This window comes from Colobus angolensis, unplaced genomic scaffold, assembly GCF_000951035.1.
Source record: "Colobus angolensis palliatus isolate OR3802 unplaced genomic scaffold, Cang.pa_1.0 Scaffold85, whole genome shotgun sequence".
NCBI lineage: Eukaryota > Metazoa > Chordata > Mammalia > Primates > Cercopithecidae > Colobus > Colobus angolensis.
Window position 1 is genome coordinate 3,943,944 of NW_012122376.1, and position 24,408 is coordinate 3,968,351.

The following is a 24,408-nucleotide window of genomic DNA, read 5'->3' on the forward strand; positions in this document are numbered from 1 at the left end:
TTCCACTGTATTCTTATTTTACATCATCCCAGATTCTTTTTATCTCCTTAAAACACAGACTGACAAGAAAATTTAAATATTTTTGTTAAAGCAGTTACGGTCAATGCCCCACTGTGTCTGCAATTAAAAAAAATATGTATCCTGAATATTTGGGGATGAGATTTCTGTTTTGATTTTACTCCAGAAAAACCAATTACAACATGTAACCGGGCATTTCCAGGCTTTGAAGTAAGTAAAAAGAATCCAGTTTCCTTTTCTCCAAATTCTTGGAGATGTCAAGTAGAACCCTAAAAGGCTGTAATTCACACGTTAAAACCCTGCTGAAAACACTCTCCCCTTGCATTTTGGAAGAGATACATCACTCAGCAGGAATGGCTCCCTCAGAATCCAGAATACACTTGTTAGCCAGCTGACCCTTGTTCTAAAGTGATCTCACAATTCCTAAGATGCTCTCAGGCAGCAAGTTCCACAGTATCTCCATTATTAGGGGATCCAGGCTGAGGGGTCACTTTAAACAAGATCAGTTCCTCTGTGGAAGATGCCTTGTGAGGACCTTTCCAACACTCAATTTTATACTCAACTGATACTTAGTTCTATAGGTAACAAGAAATCAACAGAAACATTTTGGAAACAGAAACTCCTGAAAATCACAGAAACATTTTAGCAAGTTGTGTTCCTGGATGTCTCCTGAAAGCAGCCTGACAAAAACTTTGTATGGAGATGAGTTTTAATGCCCTTTAAAAAACTCTTTTAAGTCCATTATTAATTGCCAGAATGAGTACACTGAGGAAAGGCCTTGTCCGGTGCTGAGACAGACATTAAAACAATGGTACCATGATTAAATAAGTTTTTTATTGTCACATTTAACTGCTTTGTCAGATATACATTGTAGATTTCAGTATGGCATCAAAATAAAAATATTTTCCTGAATGTCAAAATCTGAACAGAGGAGATGGTAATGGCACTTAAAAAAAATAAATTCACACTGGCACTGAAGCTGCGTAGTAGGTAGCTGATAAAAACTGGAATACATTTGCAGATAAAGTGGTCTGCAGCATTTTAAATCAAATGGCAGTGGTGTAAGGCCAACAAAACCAGAAGAGTAGTTAAAAGACAGACCCCCATAGAGGGGCGATCCAAAGAACGGCAGTTCTAGCGTTTCATTTTCGGTCTATATGATACTGTCTAATTTAGTACTGGAACTGGAGCTCAGTGAGTAAATGTCTATCCTATAAACTGAAACTACTTTTTCAGAACCCAGATTTTAAGCCTCTCCAACAACTTCCTTATTCTTACAGGTTTTAACTAGTTCAAAGGAAAGGCAGTTAAACTCCAAGGATTAACCTCTTGGCTGTCCTTGTCATAAATGGCGGGTCTTGCAGTTTCCAAACCAGAAGCCCAACATGCTCCTGAATGTCTTAGTGGTTTCACACGTTGTGGGTGAAACTAGAAAACAAGTAGTCATTAAATAAAAATATAAGTGCATCCCAAGAGAGTCTCTACACATATCGCAATTATTCCCTAAAGGGCAACTTCAAATAAGTATGGTTATTCAGCTTGAAAATGAATCTTTATTCACCAAGAGTCCCAAACAGTTTATTATTAAATGTCTTTCCTCCACAAATAAAACTAACACTAGGATTTGTCAGAAGATCTAAATGAGTTATATATCCTCTGTATGAACTCAGCTAAACCTACCGTGTCTGGAATCTGTTCATTATAAAACTCACTCCTTCTATTCTCCACTGCTGTGTGTCCACTAAGATTCCAGAACAGAGACCATACAGGTGCCAGTGCAACACAGTAGTCACTGTAATCCATCAAGAAAAAAATAATTAATTTATTTTATGACATATTTATTTGGATGATTACTTACTGGTAATTAGTATCTCTACTTTTTTTTTTAAAGGCAACCATTTTAAGTGATAATACATATCAAGCTAGTAGAAAAGAGTTGAAAGCCCTCTCTTTTATCTCACAAAGTCATGCAGACAAGAGAAGGTATATCTGATTTGTTCCAATCAGGTTTCTTGGAATTATCAAAATTTCTTTTCTGGCAAAGATGAATTTGGCTCATCATAGAAAGAAGTTCTTTGAAGGCTGCTGCTAAACTTGTTTCCCTTTGAAAAAGTAAATTTCAAGGCATGATAGTGCAAGAGGTAAGTTTTTGATTTATAGAACATTTATAGACTAATTGTGCTTAGTCTCTAATTTCCAATTTATTTTAAAGAACAGAAACTACGCTGATAAGTTTCACTTTGCCTAAATTTACCAGTACATCCATGAATCGCACCAGAATTAGGACAATTTGATTATCTTAATGATTCTGCCATGAAGCTTGCACACTGTATCCAAAGGAAAAGACCCACGGATGGAGCCTCCCACAGGTTCTGTGCACAAGGACTCTCTTCTTGGGAGTCAAGGTATCTGAGAAAGCAGTTCCCCCAGATTAAGTTCTCAAAAACCCTCTCAGTAAGCAATGAAGAAAAACAGTGCTAGGTGGAGAGTTCTTTTGTTTAGTTAAATCTGGGAGGTCTGAGTGTTCCTGGGGTCCTCGTCGGGATGTGTCATGGGTCGAGAATCTTTCGAATGTGAGTATTCACTATTAGAAGGCTCTGTAGGGTCAATCAAATTTTCATAATCACTGTCGTCTGAATCCTCGCCACTGTCTTCAGCTGCTCTTTGGGGAGGAGGAAGGTCAGCCCCACTTCCAGGATACTTCAGTCCGGCACTGGTGGAAGCATAATTGGAAGAGCCCACAGCTTGAGGTCGAGGCATAAAGACACTCCTTTCCATGCGAGAGTGGCTCAAAGTACTTTCTTGATTGTTTGGGTGAAAATCAGAATACGGGGGAGGAGGATCAGAGGCCTCTGCATCTCCAAGTGTACTTCTACCTTCAGCTGCAAACCCAGAAGAGGGCATCCGAGGACTGAATGTCGGGTCCAAACTTTCAGACGGCATCTGTCTGCTTAACACTGCCTGCTGCAATCCTGGATGAAAAAAAAAAGAATATTCTAACACTTTCTAGATTCTCACAGCTTTTCATCTCAATGTATAACATGGTCAACCCGAATGTTCTGGAAAACAGCAGTGAGGCAATGAAGCTGACTGTTACTATTAATTATTTTACAATTGCATAGTACTTGATAATTTACAATATATTTCCCTACACATTAATTCATTTAAGGCCATGACAAATTTCTGGTGTTATCATTATCGTTATGATTACTGTTTCCACTATAGATGCAAAGAAACCAGAGTTCTGAAAGGTGAGGTGATGTGGCTAAGGGGACAGCTGGAAGTGGGCCTGAGACTCAGAATGCAGGCTCTGCCGCTCCACACCCTGTGCCGGTTCCCCGGCGTGGGGCTTGCTGTGTCACGCTGTGGGGCCCAAAGGTTGAAATGGAAACGTCCTGTCCACGGAATGGAAATGTGAGATTCTTTCTTTGGCAGCCTCCTATCAAAAAACCGATTTCTTTATAGCTACCTGTCATAATACACTTATACACCTTAAAACTGTAAAAGCCCTATGTTAAGTAGGTACTGAACCACAGCTTTACTCTATTTTTATTAATGCTGTGAAAGAACCCACATAGTCCATAGAGTCTTAAAAGTTTTTGTAGGTAACATTTACATTTTTTAAAAGTATTATAAAACTGATACACACTCGTACAATATTTATTTAGAAAGGAAGAAAGAAAATAAAAGCTGCCCACAATTCCATCATCCCAATAACACTGTCAGGATGAAAAGGGCACAGGATTTCAAGCGAAGAGACCTGAATTGTAAGTACCAGGCCCTCACTTCCTTGCTGTGTTACAGAAGTCACTAATCCTTGCTGAACTCGGTTTCATTATCCAGCTTTGAGTGTTTGTCTGTACACATGGATATAAAACATGGCTGACACCACCTGGTTTATACTGTTTTATATCCTAGTTTTTTGTTTGTTGAGGTAGGGTCTCACTCTGTCACCCAGGCTGGAGTATAGTGACACAATCATGGCTCACTGTAGCCTTGACCTCTAGAGCTCAGGTGATTCTCCCACCTCAGCCTCCCAAGGAGCTCGGACTAGAGGTGCATGCCACCACACCTGGCTTTTTTTCTTTTCTTTTTTTTTTAAGTAGACACAGGGTTTGCCATGTTGCCCAGGCTGGTCTTGAACTCCTGGGTGCAAGTGATCCACCTGCCTCGGCCTCCCAAAGGGCTGGGATTACAGGCGTGAGCCACCATGGCTCACCTAGTTTTTTTTGTTTGTTTGTTTTTTGAGACGGAGTCTCACTCTGTCACCCAGGCTGGAGTACACTGGCGCTATCTCGGCTCACTGCAAGCTCCGCCTCCCGGGTTCACGCCATTCTCCTGCTTCAGCCTCCCGAGTAGCTGGGACTACAGGCACCTGCCACCACGCCACCACACCCAGCTAATTTTTTGTATTTTTAGTAGAGACGAGGTTTCACCGTGTTAGCCAGGATGGTCTTGATCTCCTGACCCCATGATCTGCCCGCCTCAGCCTCCCAAAGTGCTGGGATTACAGGTGTGAGCTACTGTGCCCAGTCTAGTTTTTTTACTTAAAATTATATATTGGGGCCAGGCGTGGTGGCTCACGCCTGTAATCCCGGCACTTTGGGAGGCCGAGGCGGGTGGGTCATGAGGTCAGGAGATCGAGACCACCCTGGCTACCGTGGTGAAACCCCCTCTTTACTAAAAATACAGAAAAATTAAGCCAGGCGTGGTGGCGGGTGCCTATAGTCCCAGCTACTCGGGAGGTTGAGGCAGGAGAATGGCATGAACCCAGGAGGCAGAGCTTGCAGTGAGCTGAGCCACTGCACTCCAGCCTGGCTGACAGAGGAAGACTCTGTCTCAAAAAGAAAAAATAAAATAAAATAATATATTGGGCATTAACTCAAATTCACTTCAATGGCTGTATAATATTCCATCATACATATATATACCATAATTTAAATAAAATTTATAACTGTAAATTGACAAATTATAGTTATACATATTTATAACATACTGTAATTTATTCAATTATTTTACTTTTGCTGACTTAACTACTTTAAATTCCTATTTTGGCCGGGCATAGTGGCTCACACCTGTAATCCCAGCACTTTGGGAGGCTGAGGCAAGAAGATCGTTTAAAGCTCAGGAGTTTGAGACCAGCCTGGGCAACAGAGTGAGACTTCATCTCTAAAAAATGAAAATAAAAATTCCTATCTGTATTTCTTTCTTTCTTTTTTCTGAGATAGAGCCTCGCCCTGTGGCCCAGGCTGGAGTGCAGTGGCGTGATCTTGGCTCACTGCCACCTCCACCTCCCGGGTTCAAACGATTCTCCTGCTTCAGCCTCCCGAGTAGCTGGGATTACAGGTGCCTGCCACCATGCCCAGCTAATTTTTGTATTTTTAGTAGAGATGGGATTTCACCATGTTGGCTAGGCTGGTCTCAAACTCCTGAGTTCGTGATCCGCCCGCTTTGGTCTCCCAAAGTGCTGGGATTACAGGCATGAGCCAGCGTGCCCAGCCTCTATTTTGTTGTGTTTTTTTTGAGACAGTCTCACTGTGTCGCCCAGGCTGGAGTGCAGTGGTGTGATCTTGGCTCACTGCTACCTCCACCTCCCAGGTTCAAGCAAATTCTTCTGCCAAGTGCACGCCACCATGACCGGCTAATTTTTGTATTTTTAGTAGAGATGAGGTATCACCACATTGGCTAGGCTAGTCGAACTCCTGACCTCAGGTGATCTGCCCATCTCGGCCTCCCAAAGTGCTGGGATTACAGGCGTGAGCCACTGCGCCCGGCCCTATCTATATTTCTGATTATTTCTAGAAAAATGTAACAGTAAATCAGACTGTTACATTTGCCTGAAAACATGAATTACATTTTAACTGGATTATATATATTCTTATTAAATTAGAAAAGTTTAGCCCTAACCTTATCTTTTACACTTGATATTATCTGCCATATGTTTATAAATTTTACATACAGATAATAATTCTGGTGGTGTTACAGCAAACATGGCTGTTATGCTGGAATTACTAGGTTCATGGGCCTAATTCTCATTTAGTTTGTTCCTTAGCCTAATGGTGTGTATTCATCCATGGTTACCAAAATTAGACATTTAAAACTTTTACTATGACCGAACATAAAGCTAAAAGAATATTTGGTAGCTCCTCTATGAGGCTATATTAAGACTGGACACAGGCTGGGTTCGGTGGCTCACGCCTGTAATCCCAGTACTTTGGGAGGCCGAGGCGGATAGATCACCTGAGGCTGAGACCAGCCTGGCCAACATGGTGAAACCCCGTCTCTACTGAAATAACAAAAAAAAAACCAATTAGCTGGGCATGGTGGTGGGCACCTATAGTCCCAGCTACTCAGGAGACTAAGACAGGAGAATCACTTGAAACCAGAAGGTGGAGGTTGCAGTGAGCCAAGATCACGCCACTGACTCCAACCTGGATGACAGAGGGAGACTCCGTCTAAAAAAAAAAAAAAAAAAAAATACAGGACACAGTGCCTACCTGCTGGGCACGCCAGGGTAACTAAGTAACAACCACCACATTCACTGTAACTAGATCCGACTGTCAATATATACACAAATCTGTATCAATAACTTCTTGGGATTTATTCTAATTTCCACTTCAGCTTTTCTACCTTTGGTCTTCTTTTTCTTCAAGTGTCAGAGAATTGAGGGGGCTACTATGAAAAACAGCATTTGCCCTCCAGAGAAGCTGCACAAGAGACTACTCTGCCCCAGCCAGGCTAATCTGAGACTTGATGAGAATAGAAAGAGGCATATCATTTATTGTATAATATAATCTGATGTTTAAAACAACATTTCCCTGATACTGAATGGTAAAATTAATAAGAAACTTACTTCTTTCTTGTTCCTTTTCATTTTTCCTCTGAGTGATTTGTCTTCTTAATTTGTTCACTTCCGCCTGACAAGATTCAACAACTCGCTCACTCTTTTCAACATCTGCACACACTGCCTGAGGAAAAAAACGACAACAAAGTTAGCTTCAAGTTCAAGCACAAGGCATTCCATAAATTCAGCGCTGATTACAACTCCAGGAAAAGTCCAGATGGTTTATTGAGTTAAAAAGCAGCCACATAAGGTAGAACAAAATCAAGAAAGCCCAAAAGACTAGAATTGTTATTATTCACTGATTTGCTTTAATTTTAAGATGATTACGCTATTTAGCTTATAAATTCTTGACCAATAAGGGTAAGATAGGAAAGATTTACTCTTTCCTTTGATTAATCATTTTTATTGAAATGAAAAGGCAACTCTTGGTACCAGTTTAGCATACAAAGGAAGAACAAAAGACAAGACAGGAATAAGATGCTTTCAACTTTTATTTATCACCAATGTTCAAAAAATCAGATAAGACAATTTAACAGAAAATATTTATAAAGAAAAGTTGAAAAAAGTTTCAAAGTCAAGGTTTAATAAAAGATAGTTATTTGAGACTGCATCTGTGTAATGTAGCTATTTATAATCTCAAAAAATCAGATAAGACAATTTAACAGAAAATATTTATAAAGAAAAGTTGAAAAAAGTTTCAAAGTCAAGGTTTAATAAAAGATAGTTATTTGAGACTGCATCTGTGTAATGTAGCTATTTATAATTCTGAGAAAACTCTATGTGATTTGGTATTTTCAAAGCAGGCCTTATTCAATCAACAGTGAAATATAACAGCCACTTTTGGCCAGTGCTGATATTCTGAAAAGGGCATGGTCATGAATTCAGGACAAAAAGCTATTTTCCACTGCACGTTCCTTCCATAGCAGAAATACCAGAAGCTTCCAGAAAGTAGGCTGGTTATCAGTGAGTCTGTATAAAGCTCCCTATACTGGTAGGTACACAGTGACCCTAGTTTGGAGCACTAGACTGGAAATGGCTCTTGTATGCTTCTCCTTTTGCCCCGGGCTGAACTCAGCCTGTTTTCCTCTTTCTCAGTATCTGCCTTCATTCCTCTTTCTACTCATTGAGGCCTTCATCCTTTTTATTTTTATATTTTAGAGATGGGGTCTCACTCTGTCACCTGGGCTGGAGTGCAGTGGCACAATCGTAGCTCACTGCAGCCTTGACCTCCTGGGCTCAAGCAATCCTCCTTCCTCAGCTTCCCAAGTAGCAGAGGGCTACAGGTGCATGCTGCCACACCTGGCTAATTTTTAACTATTTCATAGAAATGGGGTCTCATTATGTTGCCCAGGCTGATTTCGAACCCCTTGGCTGGAGAGAGCCTCTTGCCTAGGCCTCCCAAAGTGCTGGGATAACAGGTGTGAGCCACCATGCCTGGCCAAAGCCTTTTTCCTTAAAGTCAGGCCTTTCCCTGGATCTCGAGAGCTTCATCAACTTTACCACTTTCTTTGCTGTACTCAAAGGCAAGTTCAAAGGCTCTTCTGTTCTTAGATTTTAGAGTAAACTACTCCTAAGAAGACAGCGGGGATGATGAAAAGAATGTGGGAAAGTATTGTTAGCATCTAGCTCAGTAGTTGGCTCACAGGAGATGTTTCCATCGATGCCTGTTGCATAAATGACTAGGAATGAACAGGCTGTGCCGAGATCCTCCCACTTCAGGGAGGCAGCTGGGGGCAAAATGAGTGAACTAGGATGAAGCAGCAGAGCTGCAACCAGTTATGGGTGCCTTTTGATATTGTCTCTACTTAGAATATAACTGATGGAGATAGCTGTGTTCTTAGCAAGACTTTCTACATTTTCCTAGAAAAACTACGATCACAAATGGGGCCGTAAGTATTTGAAACAGTAGCATCAACAATCTACTTCAGGCACAGAGTGAATGAGCTGGGCTTCTGCAAGACGGCACGAATCATTATTCCACAGCTTGACTCTGTTCTGGGAAAACAGATTCTGACTTTCGGATCCTAACTCTATTTGTCAGTTGGAAGATAATTAAAAATTAAAGTAGAATTAAAAACTTTTGGGCAAGACAAATAAGATGAAAACTAATAAATAAATCAGTTACCTGAACTTTCTCCTGAAGTGCATTGTAAACCTGATAAATCGCCCTGATATCTTTCATTACTCCATCCTTGTCAAAAAAGTCAGTACTAGAAGGCAAACAGAAAAAAGATGTCACAAGGTTACCATAACCGCTATGAAATGGAAAGGCATTTTTCCTATCTCTTCCACTTTATTGTTTAAATGCTGTGACTCCAAGGTGACAGTGTTTAAGGAATAATGCTCATATCACAAGAATTACGGAAATTTAAAAAACCCATGTTACCAAGATCATTTAAAAAATAATAAAAAGCTATGTATTTTTCAGTGACTATGTTTAGGTTTTAGAACCTCAGAAATAATACTCTATCCAAAACTTTTGTATCAATTACAAAAAATATTGTGGTAAATGATTTTAAAAATTCATAAAAGGAAATTCTCTTTTCAACAAGAACAAAATTTTGATGCATGCTGGTGGTATTTAGACAATTACCTTACTGTATTCTCCAGTTTTAATCATATCAAACTTGGTTTTACATTTTTCCATACACCTTTTAAATGTTATTAACAGAAGAAATATTGCTGAGAAAAGAAAAAACTAGCACTTTACCTTTCAACTTACCCATGTTCTTTAATCACTTTGGCATAACTCTGAGAAGTATTTGGCACTGAAGACACTTTGTACTCTTGCTGGCTAGTATTTCCTAGATTGGGAATAGCAAGTGATATCCTTTGATTATACCTATGGGAAAAATCCAGAAAGAGATCATGTTAAATATACCATTCTATCATATTCAAATGAGATTGACAGTTAAAAAAAAAAAAGGGCTAGGTGTGGTGGCTCACACCTGTAATCTCAGCACTTTGGGAGGCCGAGGTGGGCAGATCACCCGAGGTCAGGAGTTCGAGAACAAGACCAGCCTGGCCAACATGGTGAAACCCTGTCTCTACTAAAAATGAAAAAAAAATTAGCTGGGCATGGTGGTGCACACCTGTAGTCCCAGCTACTCAGGAGGCTGAGGCAGGAGAATCACTTGAACCCAGAAGGCGGAGGATGCAATGAGCTAAGATTGTGCCACTGCACTCCAGCCTGGGCGACAGAGCGAGACTATCTCTAAATAAATAAATAAATGAATAATTCTTTAAAAAGGGTATGTGTGGTGGCATGCGCCTACAGTCCCAGCTACTTAAGAGGCCGAGGTGACAGGATCAGGAGTTCAAGATTACAGTGAACTATGATAGTGCCACTGTACTCCAGCCTGGGTGACAGAGCAAGACCCTATCTCTAAATAATAATAATAAAAAAATTAAAATAAATAAATTAATTAACAAAAAAAAGAATGGGGCTTGGTGATAGGAGTCTTAATTGCTGACATTGGTAAACTAACAGGAAGGTCTCATGGAGCACCTCCTTCTACAGACAACCCAAGGAAACATGAGTTAGTAATGTTTTCCCCTCCTATAAAGTAGAACCTTGCTTATCAACTCCTTGAGAGCAGAGGTCATGCCTTACACATCTTTCATATACCCACAGTGACTGACACAATGCTGAGCCTATTGTAAGCGCTCAAGAAATACCTACAGATTACGTAATGAAATCTTATAAAAACCTTTTTAACAATTAACAATTATTTTCACTGACGTCAATTTAATTTATTCTACAACAAATAAACTTCCAGAGGGAAACCATTCTGCTGTTTTCAAACAGACAACATGATCGTATAATCGTATGGGTGTTTTTTTTTTTTTTTTTGCTTTAACAAGTTCACAATGCAAAACCCTTATTAACCAGCAGGTGGATCAATTTCACAATTTTGTATCTGAAATTTATGTTTCAAAATTATAATCAGACTTCCACAGCAATAAAACTGCATTTCCACACAGTGGATTATGGAGAAGCAAATGATGATTTCCAGCTATTTATTCCTTATAAGAATTTATGCATAATAAACACGTCTTATTAATGCTTCTTGATCCAAAAACAATTTTATGTAAATAACTGACAAGAAAAATACCTTCTGTAAGCACAAAAAGAGCTAAAGAGAATAAGTTTTTATTTAAAGATGCATAAAATTTTGGGAGGCCGAGGCAGGTGGATCATTTGAGGTCAGGAGTTCGAAACCAGCCTAGCCAGCATGTCAAAACCCTGTCTCTACTAAAAATACAAAAAAATTAGCCTGCATGGTGGTGTGTGCCTGTAATCCCAGCTACTGGAGAGGCTGAGGCAAGAGAATCGCTTGAACCCGGGAAGCAGAGGTTGCAGTGAGCTGAGATTGTGCCATTGCACTCCAGCCTGAATGACAAGAGCTGGACTCTGTCTCAAAAAAAAAAAAGAAAAAAAAAAAAAGGCTAAAATGCACTATAATGCACATTTTCAAAGTCATGAATCTCAATGACTTGTACCAACGTCCGTCCTTTTTTTTCTTTTTTTTGAGATGGATTCTTGCTCTGTTGCCAGGCAGGAGTGCAGTGGCACGATCTCAGCTCACTGCAACCTCCGCCTCCAGGTTCAAGCGATTCTTCTGCCTCAGCCTCCTGAGTAGCTGGGAATACAGGCACGTGCCACCACACCCAGCTAATTTTTGAATTTTTAGCAGAGACGGGGTTTCACCATGTTGGCCAGGATGGTCTCGATCTCTTGACCTCATGATCTGCCCACCTCGGCCTCCCAAAGTGCTGGGATTACAGGCGTGAGCCATTGCGCCTGGTCCCAACATCCTTCTTGTATGTGAGACAGATGGAAAAGAAAGCTTTACCTTCTATTTGGTCTAAAGAGTACGTATTCTAAAGCGTGAGTGGAATTGTTGGCAGTGGAGATGAAACTGAAGAGAAGAAAGACGAGGTCGGGCACACCGAGGATGCGGGTGAGCTGCTTGTGAAGAACCTGCTCTCTGTAGGACATCTGCTGCTGTGTGTTGCGCCGGAATCTGTACCACCCAATGACTTTCTGAAAGAAAAGTGTGAAGAGTTGCATGAAATCTTACAAATTTAATTCTGAATGTATCCATACAAACACAAATGCACAAATGTTCACAGAAGCTTTATGTGCAAAAGCCCCACACTGAAACAACCCACGTGTCCATCAGCAGGAGCATGGAGAAACAGACTGGTTCCGACACACACTGGATCCTGCTTAGTAAGAAAAAGAACACGAATCAGTCCCAAAATAACTATGCTGAGTGAAAGAAGCTAGACACCTCCTCACTAAAATAAGTATAGGTTATAGGGTTCTATTTATACAAAATGCTAGCAAATGAAAACTAATCTACAGTGACATAAAGCAGATCAGTGGTTAACAGGAATCGGGGGAGAAGGCAGGACTGGAAAGGCATGAGGAAGCTTTTGTAGGTGATAGAGATGCTCGTTATCTTAGTATGGTGATGGTTTCACAAGTTTATACATACATCAAACTTCTAAGAGTATACATTTGAAATATGTATTATATGTCAATTTTACCTCAATAAAACTATTTTAAAAGTTTGGCTTTGTCAGCTCTAACTACAGCATAACTAAACTGGCTGATGAAACTGTTATGCTCTCTAGAATACTCACAATGTGATTTGTTGGTCATCAGGAAGACAGATGACTTCAGGGATATCTGAAAGACTGCTAAAGTGCAGATTCCTGGGCCTCACCCAAATCTACAGAATCAGAACCTCCCAAGACAGAGCCAGGAATCTGAATTTAAGTAAGTTTCTGAATTTTTCTTTTGCATATTGAAATTTAAAAACATCTGTTGTCAAAACATTTAATTATTTATTAGAAGATAAATTTTCATACAGCTTCCTTCTTTGAAACCAACTCTGGGCTAAAATCTTGTTTTAAGAAATAAAAGTAGTTTAAATCTATTAGTGTCACATTAAAATTAAAATTAACAGTAAATCGAGAATGTTTTGACACTTTCATGTAGAAAGTAAGCCAACTTTTGCTGAGGCTAGCTATGTCACAAATATTTTCACTAATTACACCACTCTAAGTGAATAATGTTTTCTCCATTGAGTTCATATCACATGCAAAGAACTACAGAGAACAAAGAAATAAGCAATAGTTCCCGACTCAAGGAGTACTACTGAACATAAAACAAATCCTCCCATAGATTAAAGCAATTAATTCTGATATTCCTTAAATACAAAGAAAACCCAAGCTTTTCTTTCAGGGTGTAATCTTTTTTTTTTTTCTCCGAGACAGAGTCTTGCTCTGTTGCCCAGGCTGGAGTGCAGTGGCACGATCTCGGCTCATGGCAACCTCCACCTCCTGGGTTCAAGTGATTCTCCTGCTTCAGCCTCCCGAGCAGCTGGTATCACAGGCATGTGCCACCACGCCCAGCTAATTTTTGTATTTTTAGTAGACATGAGGTTTCGCCATGTTGGCCAGGTGGGTCTTGAACTCCTGACCTCAAGTGGTCCATCCGCCTCAGCCTCCTAAAGTGCTGGGATAACAGGCATGAGCCACTGTGTCTGGCCTCAGTATATAATCTTATAGAAGAGATGTTTTGTCCAAAGTTACAGAGCTCATGAGTGACAGCCAAGATGTGGAATCAAGATGCCTGCCTCTTTCCACTGGGCAACACTAACTTTCACATTCTACATTAGACATGATGGTGGCCATAAAAAAGGTAAAAATAGTTTTCATTTCAAGAAAATGTGGATACAATTAGATAGAGCTATTGATGTATGTGAACACGGCACATTTCATTCTAAGATTCAATACTCCGTACCCAACTCCTATTTGGAATGCTGAAATGACCTACTCAGTAGACCTCAGGCATGCCCCACACTTCCCCCGCCTTCCTGCAAAGACCTGAACGGTGCTCAGCACACTGGCTGTTTTCATGAAATACTCATTGACTGATAGAATCTTTCAAGTGGCTATTGGATGAATAACAGTGCTTTTCAGTTATGCCAATTTGAACTATTTTATTTCATTTTTTTTCCCAGCTGCCTTTTTTTTTTTGGTTTTTGAGATGGAGTCTTGTTGCTCTGCTGCCCAGGCTGGAGAGCAGTGGCATGATCTTGGCTCACAGCAACCTCCACCTCCTAGGTTCAAGCAATTCTCATGCCTCAGCCTCCCAAGTACCTGGGACAACAGGCGCATGCCACCACGCCTGGCTAATTTTTTGTATTTTTCGTAGAGATGGGGTTTCACCATGTTAGCCAGGATGGTCTCGATCTCCTGACCTTGTGACCCACCAGCTCCCCAAATGCTGAGATTACAGGCATGAGCCACCGTGCCCAGTCGATTTCTTTTGTGAATTTCCTGTTCAAGGCCGTTACTCATCTTTCTCACTTAAAATTTTGAAATCTGCCAGGTGCAGTGGCTCACACCTGTAAACCCAGCACTTGGGGAGGCCAAGATGAATAGATCGCTTGAGCCCAGGGCTTTGAGACTAGCCTGAGCAACATGGCAAAACCCCGTTTCTACTAAAAACACAAAAAATTAGCCAGGTGTTATGGCGCATGCCTGTAGTCCCAGCTACTTAGGGGGCTGAGGTGGGAGGATCACCTGAGCCTGGGAGGTCGAGGCTACAGTGAGCCATGATCATGCCACTGCACTCCAGCATGGGTGACAGCGTGAGACCCCCATCTCAAAATAAATAAATAAAAATCAAATAAAATAAAAATTTGAAATCTGTTTTAAAAAAAAATACTTCCTGGTACTTCTAATATGTAGTGAGTGCTCTAGAAAATTGTGCTCCAAAAAGAATCTGTATAGAACAAATTTTAGTTTTAGAAAGTATAATTAAGATTCATGGCTGGGTGCGGTGGCTCATGCCTGTAATCCCAACACTTTGGGAGGCTGAGGCAGGTGGAGCACTTGAGTTTGAGACCAGCCTGGGCAATATGGTGAAACCCCGTCTCTACCAAAAATGTAAAAATTAGCCGGGTGTGGTGGCGCACCCCTATAGTCCCAGCTACTCAGGAGGCTGAGGCAGAATTGCTTGAACCTGGGAGGTAGAGTTTGCAGTGAGCCGAGATCGCGCCACTGCACTAGAGCCTGGGTGACAGAGTCAGACTTCATCTCAAAAAAATAAATAAAAAGTTTTTTAAAAAAGTATAATAAAGGTTCATAATTTAAAATATGAAAAATGAGGGTGTAAGGTAGCATCTGAGAGGTGAGGGATAGGCTGCTAAGAGATTCCAGAATGTCTGTTCCCAGGCAAGTCACTAATATGAGAGTGCTGGACCATGTGATGCCTGTGGCTGCTTTAACACCCCTTCCTGGTTGGGCAGGCAGCTTGGTTAGACTACCAGAATGGAGCACCTCCTCAGCTTACTATCATGCATAAAGCCATTTGCCTTTCTTCTGACCTATCCTTCCACACTTCCTAGTCTTCCTTTTATCCTTACCTCCTCCTGTACATTAGAAAGGCTGTTGTTTTAATCTAACTGCACTTACTCCTAACACTGTTAAACAAAGGCATTTTGTTTCCCGCTTGACAAGTTGAAAACCTTTTTTTTTTGAGACGGAGTCTCACTCTGTTGCCCCGGCTGGAGTGCACTGGCACCATCTTGGCTCACTGCAAGCTCCACCTCCCAGGTTCACGCCATTCTCCTGCCTCAGCCTCCCAAGTAGCTGGGATTACAGGCGCCTGCCACCACACCCGGCTAATTTTTTGTATTTTTAGTAGAGACGGGATTTCACCGTGTTAGCCAGGATGGTCTCGATCTCCTGACCTCACGATCCTCCTGTCTCGTCCTCCCAAAGTGCTGAGATTACAGGCTTGACCCACCGCGCCCGGCGGTACTTTCTTTCTTAAGAAATGGTTAGTAATGGATCTATTTTTATAGAATTAATATCCCAAGGTAAAAAGTAAAACCCATACATAGTACAACACAGTAAATTACAAATGGCATTACTAGTCACTACTGCAACAAGAAAACTTGGGTTTATTTTCAGTTGTATTCGGACTTGGTTACCTAGTCTATACATAACTAGAACATCGTATGCAAATGCTGAGAGAAATAATAAACACATGACCTTTTGGAGAAACATCTGTGTTCAACCTTTTTGTTTTTTTTAAATTGAGATGGAGTCTCGCTCTGTCTCCCAGGCTGGAGTGCAGTGGCGCGATCTCAGCTCACTGCAACCTCTGTCGCCCGAGTTCAAGCAATTCTTGTGCCTCAGCTTCCCGAGTAGCTGGGATTACAGGCGTATAATAATAATGGTATCAGGCTATAAATATCTAAATTTTTTCTATTAATATATCAAAAAATCTATGTAGGTTAACAAAACTCTTACATATTAACACCAAATCTTATTGTTCCATTTTACATTCCTGTCTGGTTTTAGCTTTGGGAGATAAGGAACGATTTCAGAATCACACTGGGCAACAAACAGAACATACCTTTCTCCGATCTTTAAGAATCCTGTCCAAACTCTCCTCATTCACTTTGCTTGCGTAGTCATAAAAACTGTTTAAGAGAAAAAAATCTTTTACTAAAACCACATAGTTTTGTGACATAGACGTGCTGAGCTACATGTGTCTGTGGTAACCCTAATGAAGACCTAATTTCTCACCTTACATAGGCACATAAAGAGAAATCAGTCTAAATGCTTTTCTGAAATGAGGTACCTTTTGCATCGAAGAATACTCAAGAGATTGGTACATTCAAGAGATATTACTTCCACATGTGGGAGGTGCTGACCGCAAGTAATTATAAAATGTGGGGTTTCAAATGGCTGTGACATCTTTTCTTTGTTTCTAGGTATCAATTACTTATGAAAAAAAGATAACATAGCAGCTCATTTTCTGAGAAATGAAGAAGGGAAATAAACATTTGTGGGATGTGGAAGAAGACACTGGGCTGCATACTTTCTCAGGTTGTTTCATTCCATTCTTGCCTCAGTGCTGGGAGGTATTAGTTTGACCCAACAATTCCACAAGTTTTATTCCCAGTTTCGTAGATAAATGCACCAAGGCCAAGTGACTTCCTCCAAATCACAGGGCTGGTAGACAGAAGGGCTGGAATTTGAAGCCAGGTCTGGCTAGCTTCAAACCTAATACAATCACCTCCAAAATAGACCAACATGACCAGGATCCCGTGGTGTACATCCAGGTATAATGATGCATGGGCCTCCTCTATCACTGAATGTGGGCTTGGGAAAGCCACACTTCTACCTCTTTCCCTACCACCGTAAGCTGGGGCCTTATAAGACAGAAAGGAATTCAAGATATGGTTAAAAACAAACAAACAAACAAACAAACAAAACCACTGACTTGAAAGGCAAGTGACACAAGCTCCAGCTCCTGTTCTGTTTCTCACTGTATGATCTGGGGCAAGTCACTTCACCTGGTTTCCATTCCATTTTTTGCAAAATAAGGAGTTTGGAATAGACAGATGTTATCTAAGGTTTCTTTTGGCTGTAATAACTGAGTCTATTCTTTAAACTCAAATCCTTGTTCTAGTACTGCTTTGCTGACAGTATTTTAATGAATTCCTCAGAAGGCTGAGGCAGGGTACACCTAGTGAAGCTTTGGACAGTCAAAACCAAATCAGATACCTTTGTAGACCAGAGGCAATGTGTGAACCAGAGTCTAAACAATTTCACTTGCTCTGACATTCCTCTCAAACGAACTGCTGACTGATCGTCTTGCTTCCCCATTCCTCTTTCAGTTATGTGTACATCTCAAAGAGGTGAGGTTCTCAGCAACTGATGGCTTCATTTATAGGTAGTCATCTTGCATGGTGACAATTCTCTGAAGCAATCAATAGGTGGGGGTGGATGTGCGAGAGTGAATGTGACACAAGTCTCCAGGGGTTTGTGGGCAAGGGGGCTAGGTTTTTGGGCCACTTGACAGTGGGAGAGTGGTCAGGGTGAAAGCTGCAGGGAACAGCAGGAAGAGGCAAGTGAAAGGGCTGGCTGGTGTTACTGAAGGAAGTACTGATCAGGAACGCTGATAGTATTCATGTGGGCAATGCTAGAAGGAAAGTATTGGCCTGGCTTTTGGAAAGGGGTAAGAAGTTGGGTCTTGGGGGAGTTTTATGAAACACAGAGTTGAAATCATGATCCCAGCCATTAGGTGGAAGGATTCAGGGCTGAGAAAGAAGGCATAGGCCTGGTGGTGGTTTTGGGGGGAAGTCCAGTGGGTAAGAGACCCTGGACTCACTCTTCCTCACTCCTTTCCCTCCAGATGTCTCTCTGTTGTATGCTTTCTCCTTTCCGAACGTTTCTCCCCTTATTTCTTTTTCGTTCTGTCCTTTAGTTGGTCATAATATGGCATTGGTGAATATGGTAGTCCCCCTCTTACCTGTAGTTTCACTTTCCAGTTTCAGTTACCCTTGGTCAATCTCTCAAATACGTTTGAGTGAGTGGACACATTCACATAACTTCAATCATCTCTTACTGTGCCTCATTCATAAGTGAAACTTCACGATAGGTATGTACATATAGGAAAAACCATAGTACATATAGATACGGTTCAGTACTATCCACGATTTCTGGAGTCTTGCCACGTATCGCCCAAGGATAAGCAGGGACTACTGTATTCACTTCAATGACCACAAAAAGAACGTTTTATACTCCCTTTTCTTACTTTTTTTTTTTCTTTTTTTGAGATGGAGTCTTGCTCTGTCGCCCAGGCTGGAAGTGCAGTGGTGCGATCTCAGCTCACTACAAGCTCTGCCTCCTGGTTCACGCCATTCTCCTGCCTCAGCCTCCCGAGTAGCTGGGACTACAGGCGCCCGCCATCACGCCTGGCTAATTTTTTGTATTTTTAGTAGAGACGGGGTTTCACTATGTTAGCCAGGATGGTCTCAATCTCCTGACCTCGTGATCCACCCGCCTCGGCCTCCCAAAGTGCTAGGATTACAGGCATGAGCCACCGCGCCCGGCCTTTCTTACATTTTTAAAGTTGAACACTAAACATTTTTTATTCCTCTTAAGAACATCCATTGAATTATGTTATGTTGATTAACTTTTTTCTCTATAATTGAAGAGCCCTTGATAGGCTGAGAGGAAATACTTCCATTCTAAATCACTATGGCCACAACTGACACTCTCCCCTTCCCTTTTCCTAACCTAACACAATGCCGTGTACATAGCACTCAATAAATTCATGGATTTGGGTACCCTTGTGACTTTACAGCCACAATCAGCTACAGGCCAAAATTCACTAGTTTTTCATCAATCCTTTTAATAAGGACTAAAAGCTTACACGTGGCTTACCTAAAAAGTTTTGAACAAGGCTGATGGTTATGGATTTCTGTAATTAGAAAGAGGAAATACATCTTAGTTAATCATATAAGACATAGGCAACTATAAAATAGCTCAGGAATTTTTTTTTAAACCAAAATCTCTGACAACAAAGACAGCTTTTTCCTCTGCCAAACAGTTGCTATGTGTACACCAGTGAAGGCAGCACGACCTCTGAACATTCACCCTCAGTGACACACTCTGAGAATAAAGGAGACTACAGAATGAAAGTTCTATTTCTATTTGCCCATGTATGATGAGCACACATCTGAAAGATATTATTCAGGAATATGCAGCTATTATGTGCCTTATTCAATCTTATCTATTTAAAAAAGCATCACAGGAAAAAGCAACCACTGACTGGAAGCATTTAATCAAGTGGGATAAAAGCTGTGAGGTGACTGGGTGTGGTGGCTTACCATCCCAGCACTTTGGGAAGCCGAGGCAGACGGATTACTAGGTCAGGAGTTCAAGACCAGTCTGGCCAAAGTGGTGAAACCCCGTCTCTACTTTGTATTTGTATTTTGTCTCTATTTTATATTTGTAAAAATACAAAAATTAGCAGGGCATGGTGGTGGGCGCCTATAATCCCAGCTACTCGGGAGGCTGAGGCAGGAGAATCGCTTGAACCCAGGAGGCTGAGGCTGCAGTGAGCAGAGATCGTACCACTGCACTCCAGCCTGGGCGACAGAGTGAGTTTCTGTCTCATTAAAAAAAAAAAAAAAAAAATGCTGTGAGGCCAGCCTGGGGACAGAGGGCCTTAACCACCCTCACCCTACCATTAATAACCAATAATAACTCATGACAACTTGGGCCAGGTGTTTTGAAGTGGAAGGAACTCTGGAAGTCTATTAATCCTTTCAAAGATGGTCAGTACCTAGGGAAACAATCACTGCAGGGTAGATTGTAACAGCTTCTGAAAAGTTGCTGTGATTAAGCAGAGTGAACAATTTCTTCGAGCTCATCAGGGGGCTTAGGGTCTGGGTTTCTTTATAAGACCATGAAACTAATTGACCATTCAGTTATATTAATCACATTCTCCTAGAGAGCAGCTCATTACCTGCTGTTTAAAAAACCACAGCCTCAGAGTTCTAGGCTGTAATTTTAACTCAATTAAAAGGAAACCACAGGCTGGGTGCGGTGGCTCAAGCCTGTAGTCCCAGCACTTTGGGAGGCCGAGGTGGCGGATCACAAGGTCAGGAGATCGAGACCATCCTGGCTAACACAGTGAAAACCCGTCTTGACTAAAAATACAAAAAAAAATCTTCTACTTTAAAGAACTGTCATTTAATGAAATTCCTGGAGTAAGTTCTGAACTCTGAACGCACACTGTTACCAAAGCAGTTTCTTTCAACTTTACAAACTGGATTAGAAGCACGCTAAAAACAGTCTATGGAAATTGTGTGGTATTTTTTGAAGGAAGTTAAAGCTTTCTAAGATGTTTTGCAATACTAAGCACTCACGGAAAAACAGGGTGATTATCTCAAATATGAAAAACTGCAGATTGAAATGAAGTTGGAGGACACCTTAATAGACAGGTAAACCTCTGGAAGCAGGCAGGGGCTGGGCAGCCTCACCTGGAATTTCCAGAGTTTCTTGTGCCTCAACAACACAGTAGACACCTGTTCATGTACACGTCGCCTCGCAGCACACATTTCTTTACAAATCCCTGCTGTGTGGTACCACTGTTCTTGCTTTTCTTTCTGTTGCGTGAGTTGAACATTTCTTCTCCTTCCTCCTTTCATTCTTTCCAATAATTGTTACTGCATCACCTCATTAACTAGGGACGCTTCTGTTGCTGCCTTCTCCCTGCCACTCCTAGAACTAAGGGTGGACAGCTCTGCTTCAAGTGAGTTAGCACAGCTTTTTCAATTCATACATATTCAAAACAAGATGCAGACATTTCATGTTCAAAATGTGATACTCTTTTTTGTTGTTGTTGAGACGGAGTCTCACTTTGTCACTCAGGCTGGAGTGCAGTGGCACGATCTCGTCTCACTGCAACCTCCGCCTCCCACGTTCAAGCGATTCTCTTGCTTCATTTCTTTTTTAATTTTTTTTTTCTGTTGCCCAGGTTAGAGTGTAGTGGCACAATCTCTGAGCCACGATGCCCAGCCGTTTTAGGGTTTTAAAGAATTAAGCAAAATGAAAATAAAAACAAAAACACCCTTGATGGGCCAGTGCAGTAGCTCACGCCTGTAATCCTAGCACTTTGGGAGACCAAGGCGGACAGATCACAAGGTCAAGAGAGCGAGACCACCCTGGCCAACATGGTGAAACCCCATCTCTACTAAATACACAAAAATTAGCTGGGAGTGGTGGCGCGCACCTGTAGTTCCAGCTACTCGGGAGGCTGAAGCAGGAGAATCGCTTAAACCCAGGAGGTGGAGGTTGCAATGAGCTGAGATTGTGCCACTGCACTCTAGCCTGGTGACAGAGCGAGACTCTGTCTCAACAAAACAAAACAAAAACATCCGTGATGAAAGACTAGCTCTACTGTCTTACACATCACAAGTCTTTTTTTTTTTTTTGAGATGAGATCTGGCTCTGTTGCTCAGGCTGGAGTGAATTGGTATGATCACTGTTCACTGCAGCCTCAAACTTTCGGGCTCAAGTAAACCTCCCACCTCAGGCTTCTGAGTAGCTAGGACTACAGTAGCACAACACTACGCTTGGCTAATTATAAAAATTTCTAGTAGAGACAGGGTCTCGCCACCTTGCCCAGGCTGGTCTTGAACTCCTGGCCTCAAGCCATCCTCCTGCCTCGGCCTCCCAAAGTGTTGGGATTACAGGTATGAGCCACTGCACCCAGCCTCAAGCCTTTACTTAGTAAATAAGTCAATAATGTGGTGAGTGGGTTTTACAGTTTTGATCCACTAGGGCAGGAGTATCCAGTCTTTTGGCTTCCCTGGGCCACACTGGAAGAAGAAGAATTGTCTTGGGTCACACATTAAATATACTAACAATAGCTGATAAGCTTTAAAAAAATTGCAAAAAATCTCACAATGGCCGGGTGGGATGGCTCACACCTGTAATCCCAGCACTTTGGGAGGCCGAGGCGAGCAGATCACCTGAGGTCGGGAGTTCGAGACCACCCTAACCAACATGGAGAAACCCCGTCTCTACTAAAAATACAAAAAAATTAGCTGGGCCTGGTGGTGCATGCTTGTAATCTCAGCAACTCAGGAGGCTTAGGTAGGAGAATTGCTTGAACCTGGGAGGCGGAGGTTGCAGTGAGCCAAGATCGCGCCATTGCACTCCAGCCTGGGCAACAAGAGCAAAATTTGCTCTTAAAAAAAAATTTTTTTAAAAACCTCATAATGTTTGAGGAAAGTTTACAAATTTATGTTGGGCTGCAGTCGTGGGCCACATGCAGCCTACAGGCCGTGGGTTGGACAAGCCTGCATTAGTAGGTAGTTCAGTCTCTTGATTCCCCCTAATCCTGACCTAACTTCAATACACACCCTTGAGGCCAGACGCAGTGGCTCACACCTGTAATCCCAGCACTTTGGGAGGCCGAGGCGGGTGGATCACCTGAGGTCAGAGGTTCAAGACCAGCCTGACCAACACAGAGAAACCCCCGTCTCTACTAAAAATACAAAAATTAGCCAGGCGTGATGGCATGTACCTGTAATCCCAGCTATTCGGGAGGCTAAGGCAGGAGAATCGCTTGAACCCGGGAGGCTGAGGTTGCAGTGAGCCAAGATCACACCACTGCACTCCAGCCTGGGTGACAGAGCCAAACTCCGTCTCAAAAATAAATAAATAAATAAAACACCCTTGTCCCCTACCCCACAGAAGCCTATCAGAACAGGCTTGAAATAAATTATTTGCTACCAACATGACCAAACTTGCCATTTGCCAACAGTATTTCCTTCTTTTTCTTTTCTTTTCTTTTGAGACAGAGTTTTGCTCTTGTTGCCCAGGCTAGAGTAGAATGGCATGATCTCAGCTCATCGCAACTTCCGCCTCCCAGGTTCAAGCGATTCTCCTGCCTCAGCCTCCCGAGTAGCTGGGATTACAGGCATGTGCCACCACACCCGGCTAAATTTTATATTTTTAGTAGAGACGGGGTTTATCCATGTTGGTCAGGTTGGTATTGAACTCCCAGCCTCGGGCGATTCACCCGCCTCGGCCTCCCAAAGTGCTGGGATTATAGGCGTGAGCCACTGCACCCGGCTAGCCAACAGTATTTCAAACCACAAACCACTCATCTCCACATATTCTGTATTTTAGTCATATGAACAGGCCAGATTCCCTGTGTGTTTTATGCAGACCTTGTTCTGTGCTCCCCTGAATGTACTGCCCATTTAGTTTACCTCCTGACACACATCTTAACTGATTCCCCCACTAGCAGTTTTCCTCTCAACTTTGGGTACTTCGGGGATTTTCTTTATTACTTTCTTATAGCATTCTTCTCATACTGTCTGGTATTTCTTCCTGCCTGTCTAATCCTCCCCGCAGCTCTAGAGGGCAGGGATGATTCTGGGTATTTCCTTCACTGCCTAGCACACACCTCACATATGAAAGTTCTTCAATAAATTTTTGCCGCATAAATAAATGAAAAGTGCCTTGCTTTGTTCAGAGTATTAGGATATGCGGTTTGGTGATCTGCCTGAAGTGTACCTGAAAGGATTATGACCTCTATTCACCAAAAGGAGGCTGATCCAAAGAGAGTGGGTGCATTTATATCTACAAAGACTCCTTCATCTTCCCCAGATATCTCCTCCAAAGTGGTATCTGGCTTATCCCTCAGAAGGCTGTATAGGTTTAGTAATATCCCATGTAAACAAATGTAAATATCCTTGCTGGATCCCTTTAGGAAGGACCAGCACAACAGATGCATTTGTTATAGTATGAGGTGATATTGGCAATAGGGAGAGCCTAATTTGCAAACTTGAGGTTCATGGTGGTTTTGAAGAGACTATCGATCAAGTGGTCACACAGCAATTCAGTGAAAGTCACCCCCATTGGTGGGAAAGGAACACTTTATAGAAGACCCATACTTACAGTTAGACATTCTGTTTTCTCTGACTTTATAGTGACATAAAAACATCTCATATCATTTATTAGTGCAAATAATCTTAGTTTTTTTCTTTCTTTTTATTTTGAGACAAGATCTTGGCTCACTGCAACCTCCGCCTCCCGGGTTCAAGCGATTCTCCTGCCTTAGCCTCCTGAGTAGCTGGGATTACAGGCACCTGCCACCAAGCCCGGCTAATTTTTGTATTTTTAGTAGAGATAGAGTTTCA

The 24,408-nt window shown here is 41.8% G+C and overlaps 1 protein-coding gene across 1 annotated transcript in view; it reads right to left on the bottom strand.

Moving 5' to 3' along the window:
* Positions 1–830: 830 nt before the first annotated feature.
* The window catches only part of FAM175B (family with sequence similarity 175, member B), a 29,032-nt gene continuing 5,454 nt past the window's right edge, over positions 831–24,408 (bottom strand). Inside the window, exons 2-8 of the mRNA XM_011930299.1 lie at positions 19,130–19,191; positions 16,308–16,374; positions 11,719–11,909; positions 9,585–9,704; positions 8,988–9,072; positions 6,872–6,986; positions 831–2,990 (exon numbers count right to left, since the gene is read on the bottom strand). Coding sequence (XP_011785689.1) covers positions 2,521–2,990; positions 6,872–6,986; positions 8,988–9,072; positions 9,585–9,704; positions 11,719–11,909; positions 16,308–16,374; positions 19,130–19,191 — 1,110 coding nt within the window. The 3' untranslated portion in view covers positions 831–2,520. The remainder of the gene's footprint in view (positions 2,991–6,871; positions 6,987–8,987; positions 9,073–9,584; positions 9,705–11,718; positions 11,910–16,307; positions 16,375–19,129; positions 19,192–24,408) is intronic.